Source organism: Heptranchias perlo, chromosome 10, assembly GCF_035084215.1.
Source record: "Heptranchias perlo isolate sHepPer1 chromosome 10, sHepPer1.hap1, whole genome shotgun sequence".
NCBI lineage: Eukaryota > Metazoa > Chordata > Chondrichthyes > Hexanchiformes > Hexanchidae > Heptranchias > Heptranchias perlo.
The window spans coordinates 20,032,303-20,048,829 of record NC_090334.1 but is presented as its reverse complement, the minus strand read 5'-3'; the positions used below and the strand labels follow the sequence as shown (position 1 = coordinate 20,048,829).

At 46.7% G+C, this 16,527-nt stretch overlaps 1 protein-coding gene across 3 annotated transcripts in view; it reads left to right on the top strand.

The window, feature by feature from the left end:
* The window catches only part of smoc1 (SPARC related modular calcium binding 1), a 214,958-nt gene that overhangs the window by 42,763 nt on the left and 155,668 nt on the right, over positions 1-16,527 (top strand). For 2 of the 3 annotated variants that reach the window (XM_067991284.1, XM_067991283.1), the window contains exon 6: positions 9,424-9,513. In XM_067991284.1, the coding sequence (XP_067847385.1) occupies positions 9,424-9,513 (90 nt within the window). The remainder of the gene's footprint in view (positions 1-9,423; positions 9,514-16,527) is intronic. The other variant, XM_067991285.1, reaches the window with a different exon arrangement.

Genomic DNA, 16,527 nt, shown 5'->3' with positions numbered 1-16,527 from the left:
TTGCCCTTTAATATTCACTTTTTCAAGCAACCAATTCTTTTTAAAAATAATTTATGGGCTCTGCTTCATCAGTGGTTTCTGGCAGAGAAGTCCACGTTCTAATCAGCCTCTGTTTAAATAATTTTTTTGCCTACCTCCCCTTTAATTCTTTTGGTGATTACCTTAAATTTCTGTGCTCATTACTGTCTTGCTTCATCGAGGTTGAATGAAGCAGACACATTGAACTATTGTAGCTCCAACAGTTTTATCGGCCACTTGTCATTTTCAGCTTGTTATTGGGCAGTTTGGTTTCTGCATATATTTGATGAAGATTGTCCCCTTAGAATCATGGAATCGTACAGCACGGAAGGAGGCCATTCGGCCCATTGTGCCTGTGCCGGCTCTTTGTAAGAGCTAGCAATTTAGTTCCACTCCCTGCTCTTTCCCCACAGCTCTGCAAATTTCTCCTTTTTAAGTATTTATCCAATTTCCTTTTGAAAGTTACTATTGAATCTGCTTCCACCACCCTTTATAAGGCATTTTACTCTGGCTGGGGTTTTAAATGTTTGTTGATAGTCTCCACATGCTCCCAAAGTAGCATCTCATTCGAAAAGATAAAAGCTGGAAAAGAAACACACAGCAGCGAGCGTGCCTGTTTTATACTAATAGCGCAGAAACACAAGACATTTTTTTCTCTCCAACTTTCTGCCAGGTTTTAAAAAGTTTGTTGATAGTCTCCACACGTCCCCGAAGCAATGCAAAGACAACATATGAGAAAGAAAGGCACAGAGCAGAGAATGACAGGAAACCTCAGACATTTTGTTTTACTCTGTTCCCCCCGCCTGAAGACAAACCATCTCACAGGGTTGCTCAGGTGGCAGTTGCCTTTTAGTACCTTGCCCGATTGGCCATTATTCATTTATGAGGCTAGACTGGCGGACTATCTGAGTGCGGAGGGCAACCTAGCCTATGCTGCCTGCTGACCACGTGCACACACGCCCCAGAAGCTGTTACTAGATAGTGATCAGCATTGGACGGTTTATTCCCCTCTTTCGTACCTCAGGCCGATTGTAGTGCCCACCACAGGTACCCTGGCTGAGACCAGCAAATATTCTTTCTTAAGTCTTAGCTGTTTTGATAGAGTAGATAGGGAGAAACTATTTCCACTGGCAGGGTGGGGGTTGGTATCCAAATAACACTCATTTAAGATAATTGGCAAAAGAACCAGAGAAGATGAGGAGAATTTTTTTTTATGCAGTGAATTGTTATGATCTGGAATTCTCTACCTGAAAGGGTGGTGGAAGCAGATTCAATAGTAACTTTCAAAGGGAATTAGGTATTTACTTGAAAAGGAGAAATTTGGAGGGCTATAGGGAAAGAGCAGGGGGAATGGGACTAATTGGATAGCTCTTTCAAAGAGCTGGCACAGGCACAATGGGCCAAATGGCCTCCTTCTGCGCTGTATGATTCTGTTTACCCGAAGCTCTGTACAGAGCAGTGCAGTGAGACCTTCAGGCTCGTACAATTATTTGCAATTTCCAAATACTGCTCACAAATCTATGGTGTGCAGTCCCATCTAGTAGACTTTTTACTGGAGCTGTGAGTTTGTCGTCATGGCTCCTTTTTACCTTCTTGACCTCTTTCTCTTCCCTTCTTACTTCCAACCTCCGCTTTCATTCCCATGTGGGCCGCTGCACAATATCCTGCAGTTTGGGAGAACACGGGATGGTTTGGGCCCAAAGCTTCCCTCCGAATCTCAGTCCGTGCTTTCCCCTACTCTAGTGGCCGGAGGTAACTGTAAACGTGGCACTCGGAGGGAGGCACAACCTCAGCTTGTCCTCCACCTGGGTCGGAGTGCTTATACCTCTGGCTACTGGCACTCGGTCCACATCCACACCCCTCCCCCCTCTAGACAAGGAGAATGGAGTATGACTGGCAGGCATCCCCGGGACTAGCGAGCTCAACGACTTTCTGGCACTTCATCTTTCAGCCCAGCAAACCCTCGGTCTCATCCAGCAAGGCCAAACTTAATTGGTGTTTTTATTTCCTTGTGGTGGAGTTTTATCAGTGATTCTTACTACTGTACCTTTTTTTTGCAATGAAATTGTTAATCTCATTATCTTCATTTTTTAACTTCAGATGTGTACAGTTTATCTTTTTACAGTTTGATAAAAGAAAATGCCCGAGTTTAATTGTTGCACTTCTTATTTCTTGTTTTGGAGGTTACAGTGTTCAGAAATGGACTGGGAATGTGTTTTAGGGCTATTTGTTTAAAGTATTAGGTTGAATCGAATAAAATCAACAAACCTAATGAAAGAAAAACAGCAGGATATAAAATACAATGATTCAACTTGATTTCGAGAACACAATGCTATCCTTGATGAATAGTTGAATGAATGTTTTATTAATTCCCTCTTTTTTAAGGAAATATGTTGCCTATTCTCTACCCCCAAGGTTCCTTCTCATCCTGCGTCTCATGTGCCATTCCCCAGTTGCTATGGCAGGCAGGTTTGTTTGTCTTATCTTTACACTTTTCCCTTGTCGCGGGAGCACTCGCAGGCTGATTAACAGTCTGACTGTCCGTGATGCGAGCGCTCCTTCCATGGCCGTAACCATTTTTATCCCAGCCGACAAGGTGGTTAATCCTATGTGGCAAGAGGGGGCTTTGGGCTCCCATTACCCATAGGACCCACACCCACTGGACATCAACCCAGAATTCAGAGCCTGAGCTCTGGTCTCCACTCACCAGGACTGTCTGGAGCGGGGTTTGAACCCTGCACCTTCTGACTCAGAGGCGGGAATGCTCCGGCAGGCAGGTGATCTCCTCCCAGAACACATCTAGCTCCACTCTGTGAAGACCCTCCAACTCCAGCGTGCTGGAGGTACATGAGAGAGAGTAAGATCTCCAGTTTCCTTTCCCTGTGGGAAAATGGCTGATGTCTGTTTGGTGCCACCAGTGACAGCATGGCTGAGACCAGAAACTAATATGGGGGCATTATAGCCATGATCCTGTGACTGTACCACATCGCAATATACCATCATCACTCCTGCTTCATGCCACCGAACCACGCTGACCTTTTTATTTAAAATCCATCCAAGTTCTTTCTGCACTACACATTTCTCCTTATAGCAAATGGTTTCTTGACTGAACATTCTCAATGTGGGGAGTTGGACTCAAACATTGATGAGCTGACTCCCCTGGTGAAAACAACCACTTGGGGGGGCTCAGCTTCGTAGTATATACCCAATTCCCATTTGAAAGTTACTATTGAATCTGCTTCCACCACCCTTTCAGGCAGTGCATTCCAGATCATTGCATCTCGCTGCGTAAAAAAATTTCTCCTCATCTCCTCTCTGCTTCTTTTGACAATTACCTTAAATCTGTGTCCTCTGGTTATCGACACTCCTGCCAATGGAAACAGTTTCTCCTTATTTACTCTATTAAAACCCCTTCATATAATAGAACATCTTGTCTTGGCTGTGGTAATCCTGCACCCATATTGCGGTCATAGATGTTAAGAGGCAATGCATTGGCGAGATTAAGATGGTCTGTTTGAGCAGTATTACACACGGTATTACACATCGCACAGAGGCAGTGCAGAGAGGGGGCTCTTTGTTCTGTCTGCAGAATAAACGCATTGTGTCCCTCAAACAATTAACTCTTCTATTGACCGCCGTCTTTTAAAACTGCTGCGATCCCCCCTCTCTCTCTCTTGTGCGCTTTTCAAAACACTTAACACACGGAGCTCTGAAAAGTCAGCAATAATAGGGGTGAAGATCAACATTGTTCACATTTTAACATTTTTTCTCCTCGTAACAGTGAATTTGTCAATCAGATCTGAAAGGCAGAAAAGGGCTTTGAATTTTGATCATTGGGAGCTGGAGTGCCTCCCAGCTGCATGCATAGGCAGCCTGTGGGATGGAGAGAACGCCAGTCACAATCGCATAGTCTACATTGGGATAAGGGTTTGCGGAGGGGTCGGTGGGGGGGAGCTAACATCTTTGAGACAGTTGCTGCTTTATCTGACTGCACCTGCAGAAGGGAAGGAGGCAAGATTTTTTTTTTCTTCACTTCTTTTCTGAAGCTTATTAATTGTGCCTTGGAGCACGAACTCTGTAAATGGAGGAAAAGAAAATAAATACTTTAGTATTGAGATTTGGCAGTGAGAAGCATGTTTACTGTACAAGCCTCTTTTTCTAGAATAAAATGTCGAGCCCAGATAGTTCGAAGTGCTTCTCACTGAGTTGTCAGTTCTCATTAGGGTCCACTGTTTAAACTCGACGTCAAATTGATATTTCTCGTCGTTCTGAGGCAGCTCATTTATCAAAGTCTAAATTTACATGTGATTTCATTTTTAAATAGTGCGGTGTGATTTCCCTCCCCAACCCATCCTCATTTTCTCTCCTTCCCCCCACCTTTCAATTTTCTCCTGAAGGTGTTGATTCATGTTGGGATTAACAGATGGTGGCCGTCTGGTATCTTGGCCAAGTGGCCAAGTGCATTCTTCAGGCATGTCAGCAGACAATTCCAACGTGAGGGTCAAACCTGATCCCGTCCTCACTTGAAGGTGTCACACACACACACACACACACACAGTAAGAATTAACTGGAATAAACTACGTCCTCCTCCTTTCAAGAAATAAGTGCAAGTTATTTGCAGAATTTGTAGATTGTCCTTACGTCTATTATGAACATTTATCATGACACCTGGTGGCCTTCGTAAGTAGCCAAAAGTACACTCATATCAAATCAATACTCAGCTTTTACACAGGCTGCAGCTGTGTTGTGCAGAGCTACATTTAAAAAATATATTTTTCTAAAGTTGATAACGCTCATCCCATCAGATGTAAAGATAGAAGATGAACCACTGGTTTGGCTGTTGTATCCATCACACAACCCAACTGAAACTAAATCATTAAAACGTAAATAATAATGGGCCTGCAAGTATTTGATCTAATAAAACACACAGGAAGGAAGTTAAACTAACATCCAAATGGTGGGGACCTAGATATCGCTTATTGAGGCAAGACAGTTTGGGGATAATTTTGACCCTGTGCGGTCGTGTAAAATGGGTGATAATGAATCGGCAGCCGTTTTACATCTCTCCGTTGACTTCAATGGAAATAAAAATGGAGAGATGTATAACGGGCTGCCAACTCGTACAAAGTCAAAATCTCCCCTTTTCTCTGTGACTAACCTAACCAGTATGTTGTGTTCAATTAAGTATGCCAGAATTAGTAAAATTGCAGCTGAACTGTTTTGTAGATTGCTTTATAAACACTTGTCTCCAAAAGTCTGTGGTTTCAGATTTGATTGGGGTCAATCCACAGTCACTTGTGTGTCAGCACTCATCCATCTGCCTGGTGGGAAGTGTCAAGTAATACCGATAATCCCTGACATGACTGATCGCACAAGCACCACACTGTTAACCATGCTCCTTTATCATTTGGGAAAGTGCAGTGTGCTTCATCTTACTGTTCCGTCACCTTACTGGGAGTAATGAGGAACAGGAATCTTTAACTTGTTTTAAGAGCCCTGCCTTTAAGTGAAGTTGTTTCTACTCTGAAGTTGAGTCTGTTGGAGCCATGAGACGCAGAAGATGTTGCACTGAGGGCTGTAATAGTAGCTCTAACACCTTTGGTTGCAGAGCCCAATCATGCTCGAGGGCCACTCATGAATAGTCCAAAACAGAAGGATCTGAGCTTGTCTCTACACAGTGAGCTTCTTATTTCTAATGTGCTACCCAGACAGTTCTCAACTGGAGGCTAGACTTTTCCCCTTCGGGTACAGGGAAAAAAGCTAAGTTACTTTAAAAATCTAGGTCCTATAGTTTGAGTAGAGCAGTTTTATTTTCTTAATCAATGCTGGACTAGCTATTTCTTTTTGTAGCATTTCCGTCCTTTCATTGGATAAGGAGAGGAGAGACAACTGACTTCCAACAGTTGGACAGGCTCAGAATCTTACAAATCACCAGGTCTACTGAGGGTCGTAGATGAAGGGAAAGTAGGTCATAAAGGGTTTCACTGGTCAAACAGCAGAGCACACTGGATTCTCACCTTTCATTCAAACTAGCCTGCCTCTCTCAGTGGGTGAGTTTCATCGGTTTTCGCCCTGGTCGTCACTCTACATGGAACACCTCATAGCAGTGGAGTGTTTCACCTCTGTGGGGAAAAGGAATGCTATCTGGGCCTGCACCATCTCAAAACAAGAGTACTGACTACAACAATTGAGAAGTCTGCAAATGCAGCAGGAGTAAGTGCAGTTACAATTGCTCGGTGGAGCATGTGTAAACATTTATGGGCTGAATTTTCCTCCAGGGCAGCTTTGCCACTGTGATACCAACTCAGTTTCCCAGGGCCAGGGCTCATTAAAATGTAGAGTGGGCTCCTGGCAGCCTTGTTGCCTCACAGAGGGAGCCTGCCAGTGCGAGGGAGCGAAATGAGGTGGCGCCAAGAGAAGGAGGAGCCATCTTTAAAGGGGGGTAGAAAAACCCCAAAGATTCTTCTAAATGGTTCTGGATAAGCTGATGCCTCTTCATGACCAGGTATGGGGGCAGAAGAAAGGGAGAGGTGAACACATGAGCTTCACTTTGTTTATTTGCTTGCCCCCAATTCCCTCCCCATCTCTCCTGAAGGGGCTGATTCCACAGGTACCAGCGTCCCCCTGGTACTTAGTACATAGAGCCATTCTCTGCGTATGAGCCTCGGCAGTGATGTCAACAGACTGTTCGACCATGGGAGGCGAGCCCAAACTTGTCCTCAACCAACATCGACACACATGCACCTTCCAGAAAGTGCTTCTGGACAGTCATCAGGAGTAGGAATCTTCACCAATTTCTCTTTTCCCCCTTTCCTAGCCCAGGGTTACTGAGGCAAGTTTTAGCAACCCTATCATCACACCAGTTGAAGTCAGAAACCTCAGCATATGACCATTACTGTTTACACCACATGTTTTTAGACTGAGGTGCTTAGTTGTGCTTCGAGATCTCTGATTATTATCTTGAAGGAAAAGCAGGGCCTGTGCTCGCATACAGTGAGCCGATGATCTGTATTTATTTGCTATCCTGTGAATGCAGTAGAAAAAAAATGACCATTTACAGTGAAGTGCTAACTATGATTAAGTTATTGCATGCTCTCCCCTGCACAGTTGCACAAGTACAACGTGTGTTATTAACCTATTGAGTGCTACATTTCTCTTAGCAGCTTGCAGCCATCAGCATGTTTCTTAAGATCTGGAAACACACAGCCACGCAAAAAAGTATGATTATATATTCTAGAATAGAATTAGCATTAAATGAAATCAAAAGGCTCTCTCTGTTTGGTATTGCCTCAGTTTAAACCAGTAACGAACCCCAACTTCCTGACCCTTTTTATATCCTCTTTTGTTTTCTTTTATTTTGAACATTAACGGGTAAAAATATTTATTGTGTATTGAAAAGATTTTTGAAGTGCCTGGAGTATTTTATTTTAAAATATAGTAGTATGTTTTAAGTTGTCTGTTGATCTAAATTGTGTATGGATATTTCTGACCTTTTGCTTTCTGTTTGTCTGTGAATCTGCTTGCTCCTCTTTACCTAACTGACATGTAGCTCTTAACACAAATCATTGCTGAGCTCGCTGCAGAAGATGTGTTGATAACGGCTGCCAGCATGTTTAGATGAGTCAGCAGTTTTCCTAATATATTTTTGCTCGGAGTCTGAACCTCCTCCGCCTCTCTAATGTTGTTAGTTTCGAACATAATTTGTTTTCAGTTACTAGCTTCAACACTGCAAAATGGATCAAGGTTACCAAGGCAACCGAGGACACTTAATTAATTCGATGGCACCCCTAGTTTTGAAACAAAATGGCTCTAATCACCGTATAACATTAAAAACCCAAAGCCTAAATCAGATGTTGGTTGGATGGGCCAGGAACCTTTTATATGCAAAGTATTTTGGGGGGAGGGCCATTTTAGACATAACACCCCGCGTTTCCGTCATCTGAAAATTCCTTTATTAAAACGTACAATGATCCTAGTCACAAAAACACAACTTTGTAATACATTTGGTTGACTACTTTTCAAAAAAAAATGTCCTGTCCCTCTGTTAAGCCCTTTGTGGATGGTGAGCAGCCTACCCACTGGACTTCGCGTGACTAGACGTGTTTAAGAATGAAGGAGGAGATTCAGCTACCATTTTTGCATCTTCCTGCCTACCCTCCGCTCAGTTGCTTTCTACTTCTTATCTGGGCTGAAATCAGGTTCTTCCACTCTGGGATCAACTCTGCGTCCTAACCACGAGTGTAGCTAGAGGTTTGTGCACCTCTACGCCCTTCTCTCCCAGGATGTGCATCCCATGGACTCGAAGAGTACCAACCTCGTGCTTGTAGCCATCATGATAAGTGCCACTTCCTATCCTCAGAACAAAATGATGACAAATGATTTCTCAATCCCTCCGAACCACTGCAAGTCAACGCTGCAGTAAAATTGCCTCCATTTGCATATTTCTTCCAACACGGTGCAGTTTGTTGCTAAACCAACAACCCACTGGACCACCATAGACCCGATTAAGGCTAATCACTTTAACAGAATACTACAATTCAGTATAGGAGTAGAACTTCTTTACACCACATGGGAACACTGAGGCTCCCTGTGCTGTCCCAGCTGAGATTAAGAAAGTCAGCACAGGCCAAAGATCGTACCATATAGAGATCCCTTACCATGTTGCAGCAGGGCATCAGGATTAACCTTTATCTGTGTGGTTCAGTATCACATTGCAGTACCCTTACCCACTGAGCCAGTGGGAAGCTCTCCCTTTGTAAGTAAATCATTGAGGATAATTTATAAGTAATGGCATCCTTGCCTGTCAAATCCCTGTAATAACTAGAGCAAAACCATTGCACCAGGACCAAAATAGTTCAACACCCGTCAAAATTTGACAAAAACAGACTTAAAGAAACATTTCAGAATTGAGCCCCAAATCCTTTCAGCCTGCCTTTGGGTTAAAGAAAATATTCAGAGATTTTCTTTTGTGCTGGTTATTTATTTTTGGCCATATAAACAAAGATAGTTATGTTATGTTACGTTGAAAGGTAGTTCCCTCAAATTCTAGTGCGCCCTTAAAATGCCAGTCTGATTTTTTGTTTAGGTAGTTTTGACTCCTGATTAGAGTGACATAGTGAGATGTTGGCCTCATCTAATTTTATCTCTAACTTGTATAATGCATGTCCTGTGCTTTTCTCTCTGTGTCTACAATCAGGAGACACTGGGAAGTAAGTGTTTCTCATTGTACTGCATGTCTTTCCTGAGATGATTCTCTGTCCTGGCTTTTTGTGTGCTGCGAGCTTTCTTTCTTTGTTGCTTTCTTACTTTTCTTTCCGTTTTGTTCACCAAGTGGCCGGGCCATGTGCAAATCCCATCATTCAATAGTGCTGGAGAGTAGATAGTATTTACCTCAATAATGGTAGTTTCTTTTCAATTCTTTCTAACGCTGAACTCAGAAGACGTATCGAAGCCCACGCCAACTGCTGAAACCCAGCCAGTGTTTGACGGAGACGGTGAGTCCATTTCACACCATCTTTCTGTAACCTAGTAGTGTTTTTTTAGTGGGGGGGGGGTTTATTGGTTACCTTATGACATCTATTTCTTTGTTCCAGTAATTATTTGGGGGATAATTTTAACGTAACCCTGATAGACTCGGGTGGAATACCAGATTTACACCCCTCCCAATATTACGCAAAGGAGAGTAAAATCGGGCAGGATGTAAAACCAACATTGCACCCGATCTCATCAGTTCCCGACGGGCAGGTTAGGTTAAAATTGCCTCCTTGATCTTTAGGGGGTCGGGGAGGGTTGGTAAAAGAAAAATGAAATTGATTTAACTCCTTGTGTCATAATGACGGTGCTGTGCAGTTTTCGACACTGCACTACAAACATGTGATTGAGAAGCCAGTAACCACTAGGTGAAAGGCCTTACACTGACAATAAGGTTTACATTAGCCAGAGCAAGCACATCAGTGCAAAATCACTACTGTTTTCTTCAAATAATACCGCACTGAGTGAGTGTTATACTTCAGAAGCCATGTGTAATATAAGTACAAATGGGCATCCCACCTTGTGCTGACCCAGGAAAAGAGAAGTAAGGCACTCGTTTAATTCTAAGATTTATTTTAAAGTTTATAGTAACTCAGGATGGTACTGGTTCTTAATGAGCTATAAAAAGAGGCTAATGGAACAAAATCTGTGCTCCTTTGAAATAAAGGTGATAAAATAAGGATGTGTCCCAGGTTTGTAAAATAATGGAGGGAAACAGTGAAGTGGGTGGGAAGGAAGGGAGGAAAGTAAGAATAATGATCATAAGTGAAAGAAACCGTAACTCAATGTAATTTAAAGAACAACTATTTCCTTCTAAGAAACTCTTAACTAATGGAGCAGACCACCATCTAATACAGTGAGCTGTGGGCTTGGCTGAAATGGGCAGGAAGCAATAGGGTAGCTCTGCTCTCTGGAGGGAAACGGAGGGAAGTAAAATTAAGTTAAAGCAGCTCATTTAGATATATATGCTTGAACCGCTCAGACCATTTTCCCCTCCTTCCTGGCCTGGCACTAACAGAGAGTAATGCTATCTCACTACTGTCTGCACGTTTCATTTTCCAGTGCTTCAGCCAAATCCATAACTCACTACAGTATAAGGTGCTAGGCTTAATTCTACCTTATCTAATCGAGATGTGGTTGAGTTCAGAATCAATGTTCAACCAATCCATGCCCCTGCCGACCTGTGGTAAACCAGTATGCTGGCAATAGTGGGACATCAGAAATTGCTGTTCGACATTCCCCATCCCAAACCCTTTCTCCCTCCGCGCCCCCCCTGTCCCCGCCTCCTATATTCACATCGTTTGTTTAGTCAATGGTGAAATTAAACCTTGATACTGAGAACTTAGTATCAAGATTTCATTTCACCATTGATTAAACAAACAATTGGGTATTCACTTCATGAATCGGTGTGATCGCTCAGCATTTCTCCATTATACACGCTGGCTTACGGTCAGCTCAGGGGAGGTCTGTGCGAGTCAAAAGTCTGTCGGTATGAACAAAAAAAAACAGCTGCGGTTTTAAGCTGTAGGCCAAGCAGGCATAATAATAACTTTACTGAAGTCAGAATCTTGTTCCGATATGTGTGTGAGTGGGATTCTGTTTGTGCCGGATAAAACTTCCAATTCAAGGGGAAGACTCCCTGTAAGTGCCCCTGTAGAATAATTCAGCAACTAAAAAGTATTATGGTTACAGCTGTACCGTGGTCTCCATGGCATCTCACAAAGTCAGGGGGATCTGGTGAAATTCATCAATGTCGGATGAAAATTGCTGTCAAACACTATTAGATTCATTTGAATCTTTACATCAGCCTCCCCTCACATCAAGCACTTTACAGCTCATGCTGTCCCTGAAAAGTGTCCTGCCTTAATTCTTAATATCTCTTTGGGATTTTAGATCTTGTTTTTTCTGTGTGTGTTGTCAGGGGGGGAATCTTTTTGTTCAGCTGTGAGCTCCGCTGGTGTGATTTGGGCATCTGGCTTTTGAGGTCAATTGAATTAACCTCGGTAGAGATCATTTTTAATCAAAGGGGCTTTCAGCAATCTTACTTCAATTGTGTGTTTTAATTCAGCTCTAACATTGCTGGATGCACTTACTTCTGTCAGCCTGTTCGATCAGTGTTACCTGTTTAAAGGGAAAAAAAATGGCATTGACTCCACTCTGGGGGTACAGCTCTACAGGCATGCAGTACTCAAGTGACCATATTCAGGTGCAACGGTCGATATTGACAGTCTAGTCGACTGCAGGAGGCATCACAGTCATGCTTGACTCCTGGTATTTTTTTTTCCTGACAACTACATGTACGGACTTCTGGACAGAGCTGGCAGTATAACTGTGGCTCCATGCTCACCTTGTGCTGTTGGTTTAGTGCAGTGTGATATTTGCACAGTGATCAGGGAATCGGTAAGGGACTGTCCAGGGTCGCCACCATTTTCACAGATGTATAGGACGTGCCGGACAAACTGTGTGTTTTGGAGTCAACACGCTTCACCAGTTATGCCCACACAGAAAAAATTCCCTAAAGCCAGCCATGCCATCTGGGAGAGGCACTGAGCACAGACCAACAGGGAAGGAAAGGGTGCTTGTCTAAGTAGGTACTTTTTATGAAATAGTTTTGCCCTATTTGGCCATTCTACGTGTTTCAGGGCTTATCAATTTAAATTGTCGCTAAGAGAGTGAGGGAATTTTTTTGCACAGAAGGCTGTGGGAGTGGGGAATGTTTTTCCACAGGGAATGGCTGAAGTAGAGACCGTTGCATCTTTTAAGGGAAAACTGGGCAATGGGGAGAGAGCAGGACAAAGGGATTAGATTTGGATTGCTCTAGCAAAGAGCTGGTACAGACACGATGGACTGAATGGCCTCCTTCTGTGCGGTAAACTTCTGTGGTACCAAAATTGATATATATATAGTTGTGGTTCTGCTATATTAAAAGAAATCAATAAAAATAGTTTTAAAAAAAAGCCATTTCTAAAGTGATGGAATAGCAGTCACAGAAATCAGAGAAAGGTTACAGCACGGAAGGAGGCCATTCGGCCCATCGAGTCCGCGCCGGCTCTATGCAAGAGCATTCCAGCTAGTCCCACTCCGCTGCCCTTTCCCCGTAGGCCTGCAAATATTTTCCTTTCTAGTACTTATCCAGTTCCTCTTTGAAGGCCATGATTGAATCTGTCTCCACCACCCCCTCGGGCAGTGCATTCCAGATCACAACCATTCACTGTGTAAAAAAGTTTTTCCTCATGTTTGTGTGTGTGTGTGGTGTGTGTGTGTGTGTGTGTGTGTGCGCGTGCGGGCGTTGTGTGTGTGTTTGCGGTGTGTGTGTGCGGGCAGTGTGTGTGTGTGTGCGGTAGGTGTGTGCGGGCAGTGTGTGTGTGTTTGCGGTGTGTGTGTGCGGGCGGTGTGTGTGTGTTTGCGGTGTGTGTGTGCGGGCGTTGTGTGTGTGTTTGCGGTGTGTGTGTGCGGGCGTTGTGTGTGTGTTTGCGGTGTGTGTGTGCGGGCAGTGTGTGTGTGTTTGCGGTGTGTGTGTGCAGGCGTTGTGTGTGTGTTTGCGGTGTGTGTGTGCGGGCAGTGTGTGTGTATTTGCGGTGTGTGTGTGCAGGCGTTGTGTGTGTGTTTGCGGTGTGTGTGTGCGGGCAGTGTGTGTGTGTTTGCGGTGTGTGTGTGCGGGCGTTGTGTGTGTGTTTGCGGTGTGTGTGCGGGCGTTGTGTGTGTGTTTGCGGTGTGTGTGTGCGGGCGTTGTGTGTGTGTTTGCGGTAGGTGTGTGTTTGGGCGTTGTGTGTGTGTTTGCGGTGTGTGTGTGTTTGCGGTGTGTGTGTGTGTGCGGTGTGTGTGTGCGGGTGTTGTGTGTGTGTTTGCGGTAGGTGTGTGTGCAGGCGTTGTGTGTGTGTTTGCGGTGTGTGTGTGCGGGCGTTGTGTGTGTGTTTGCGGTGTGTGTGTGCGGGCGGTGTGTGTGTGTTTGCGGTAGGTGTGTGTGCGGGCGTTGTGTGTGTGTTTGCGGTGTGTGTGTGCGGGCGGTGTGTGTGTGTTTGCGGTAGGTGTGTGTGCGGGCGTTGTGTGTGTGTTTGCGGTGTGTGTGTGCGGGCGTTGTGTGTGTGTTTGCGGTGTGTGTGTGTGCGGTGTGTGTGTGTGTGCGGGCGGTGTGTGTGTGTGTGCGGGCGGTGTGTGTGTGTTTGCGGTGTGTGTGTGCGGGCGGTGTGTGTGTGTTTGCGGTGTGTGTGTGTGCGGGCGGTGTGTGTGTGTTTGCGGTGTGTGTGTGTGTGTGCGGTGTGTGTGTGCGGGCGGTGTGTGTGTGTTTGCGGTGTGTGTGTGTTTGCGGTGTGTGTGTGCGGGCGGTGTGTGTGTGCGGGCGGTGTGTGTGTGTTTGCGGTGTGTGTGTGCGGGCATTGTGTGTGTGTTTGCGGTGTGTGTGTGCGGGCATTGTGTGTGTGTTTGGGCGTTGTGTGTGTGTTTGCGGTGTGTGTGTGTGTGTGCGGGCAGTGTGTGTGCGGTGTGTGTGTGCGGGCAGTGTGTGTGTGTTTGCGGTGTGTGTGTGCGGGCGTTGTGTGTGTGTTTGCGGTGTGTGTGTGCGGGCAGTGTGTGTGTGTTTGCGGTGTGTGTGCGGTGTGTGTGTGCGGGCGTTGTGTGTGTGTTTGCGGTAGGTGTGTGTGCGGGCGTTGTGTGTGTGTTTGCGGTGTGTGTGTGCGGGCGGTGTGTGTGTGTTTGCGGTAGGTGTGTGTGCGGGCGTTGTGTGTGTGTTTGCGGTGTGTGTGCGGGCGGTGTGTGTGTTTGCGGTGTGTGTGTGTGTGCGGGCGGTGTGTGTGTGTTTGCGGTGTGTGTGTGTGTGTTTGCGGTGTGTGTGTGTGTGCGGTGTGTGTGTGTTTGCGGTGTGTGTGTGTGTGTTTGCGGTGTGTGTGTGTGTTTGCGGTGTGTGTGTGCGTGCGGTGTGTGTGTGTTTGCGGTGTGTGTGTGTTTGCGGTGTGTGTGTGTGTGCGGTGTGTGTGTGTGTGCGGTGTGTGTGTGTGTGCGGTGTGTGTGTGCGGGCGTTGTGTGTGTGTTTGCGGTGTGTGTGTGCGGGCGTTGTGTGTGTGTTTGCGGGCGGTGTGTGTGTGTGTGCGGTGTGTGTGTGCGGGCGTTGTGTGTGTGTTTGCGGTGTGTGTGTGCGGGCGTTGTGTGTGTGTTTGCGGTGTGTGTGTGTGTGTGCGGGCGGTGTGTGTGTATTTGCGGTGTGTGTGTGCGGGCGGTGTGTGTGTGTTTGCGGTGTGTGTGTGCGGGCGGTGTGTGTGTGTTTGCGGTGTGTGTGTGTGTGCGGGCGGTGTGTGTGTGTTTGCGGTGTGTGTGCGCGGGCGGTGTGTGTGTTTGCGGTGTGTGTGTGCAGGCGGTGTGTGTGTTTGCGGTGTGTGCGGGCGGTGTGTGTGTGTTTGCGGTGTGTGTGTGCAGGCGGTGTGTGTGTTTGCGGTGTGTGTGTGCGGGCGGTGTGTGTGCGGTGGGTGTGTGCGGGCAGTGTGTGTGTGTGTTTGCGGTGTGTGTGTGCGGGTGTTGTGTGTGCGTGCGTGCGGTGTGTGTGCGGGCGGTGTGTGTGCGGGTGTGAGTTGTGTGTGCGGTGTGTGCACGGTGTGTGCGTGCGGGCGGTGTGTGCGTGCGTGAGGTGTCTGTATGGGCGGTGTGTGTGTGCTTGCATGTGTGTGCGGTGTGTGTGTGGGAGGTGTGTGTGTGTGTGCAGTGTGTGTGTGTGTGTGCAGTGTGTGGTGTGTGTGTGCAGTGTGTGTGTGTGGGTGGTGTGTGTGTGTGTGGGTGGTGTGTGTGTGCAGTGTGTGTGTGTGTGGGTGGTGTGTGTGTGCAGTGTGTGTGTGTGTGTGGGTGGTGTGTGTGTGCAGTGTGTGTGTGTGGGTGGTGTGTGTGTGCAGTGTGTGTGTGTGGGTGGTGTGTGTGTGCAGTGTGTGTGTGTGTGCAGTGTGTGTGTGTGGGTGGTGTGTGTGTGGTGTGTGTGTGTGTGTGGTGTGTGTGTGTGTGTGTGCAGTGTGTGTGTGTGGGTGGTGTGTGTGTGTGTGGGTGGTGTGTGTGTGTGTGCAGTGTGTGTGTGTGGGTGGTGTGTGTGTGTGTGGGTGGTGTGTGTGTGGTGTGTGTGTGTGGTGTGTGTGTGTGTGTGTGCAGTGTGTGTGTGCGGGCAGTGTGTGTGTGTTTGCGGTGTGTGTGTGCGGGCAGTGTGTGTGTGTGTGCGGTAGGTGTGTGCGGGCAGTGTGTGTGTTTGCGGTGTGTGTGTGCGGGCAGTGTGTGTGCGGTAGGTGTGTGTGCGGGCATTGTGTGTGTGTGTGCGGTGTGTGTGTGCGGGCGTTGTGTGTGTGTTTGCGGTGTGTGTGTGCGGGCGTTGTGTGTGTGTGTGCGGTGTGTGTGTGCGGGCAGTGTGTGTGTGTTTGCGGTGTGTGTGTGCGGGCAGTGTGTGTGTGTTTGCGGTGTGTGTGTGTTTGCGGTGTGTGTGTGTTTGCGGTGTGTGTGTGTGTGCGGTGTGTGTGTGCGGGCGTTGTGTGTGTGTTTGCGGTGTGTGTGTGCGGGCGTTGTGTGTGTGTTTGGGCGTTGTGTGTGTGTTTGCGGTGTGTGTGTGCGGGCGTTGTGTGTGTGTTTGCGGTGTGTGTGTGTGTGCGGGCAGTGTGTGTGTGTTTGCGGTGTGTGTGTGCGGGCCGTGTGTGTGTGTTTGCGGTGTGTGCGGGCGGTGTGTGTGTGTTTGCGGTGTGTGTGTGTGTGTGCGGGCGGTGTGTGTGTGTTTGCGGTGTGTGTGTGTGTGTGCGGCCGTTGTGTGTGTGTTTGCGGTGTGTGTGTGTGCGGGCGGTGTGTGTGTGTTTGCGGTGTGTGTGTGTGCGGGCGGTGTGTGTATGTTTGCGGTGTGTGTTTGCGGTGTGTGTGTGCAGGCGGTGTGTGTGTGTTTGCGGTGTGTGTGTGTGTTTGCGGTGTGTGTGTGCGGGCGGTGTGTGTGCGGTGGGTGTGTGCGGGCAGTGTGTGTGTGTGTTTGC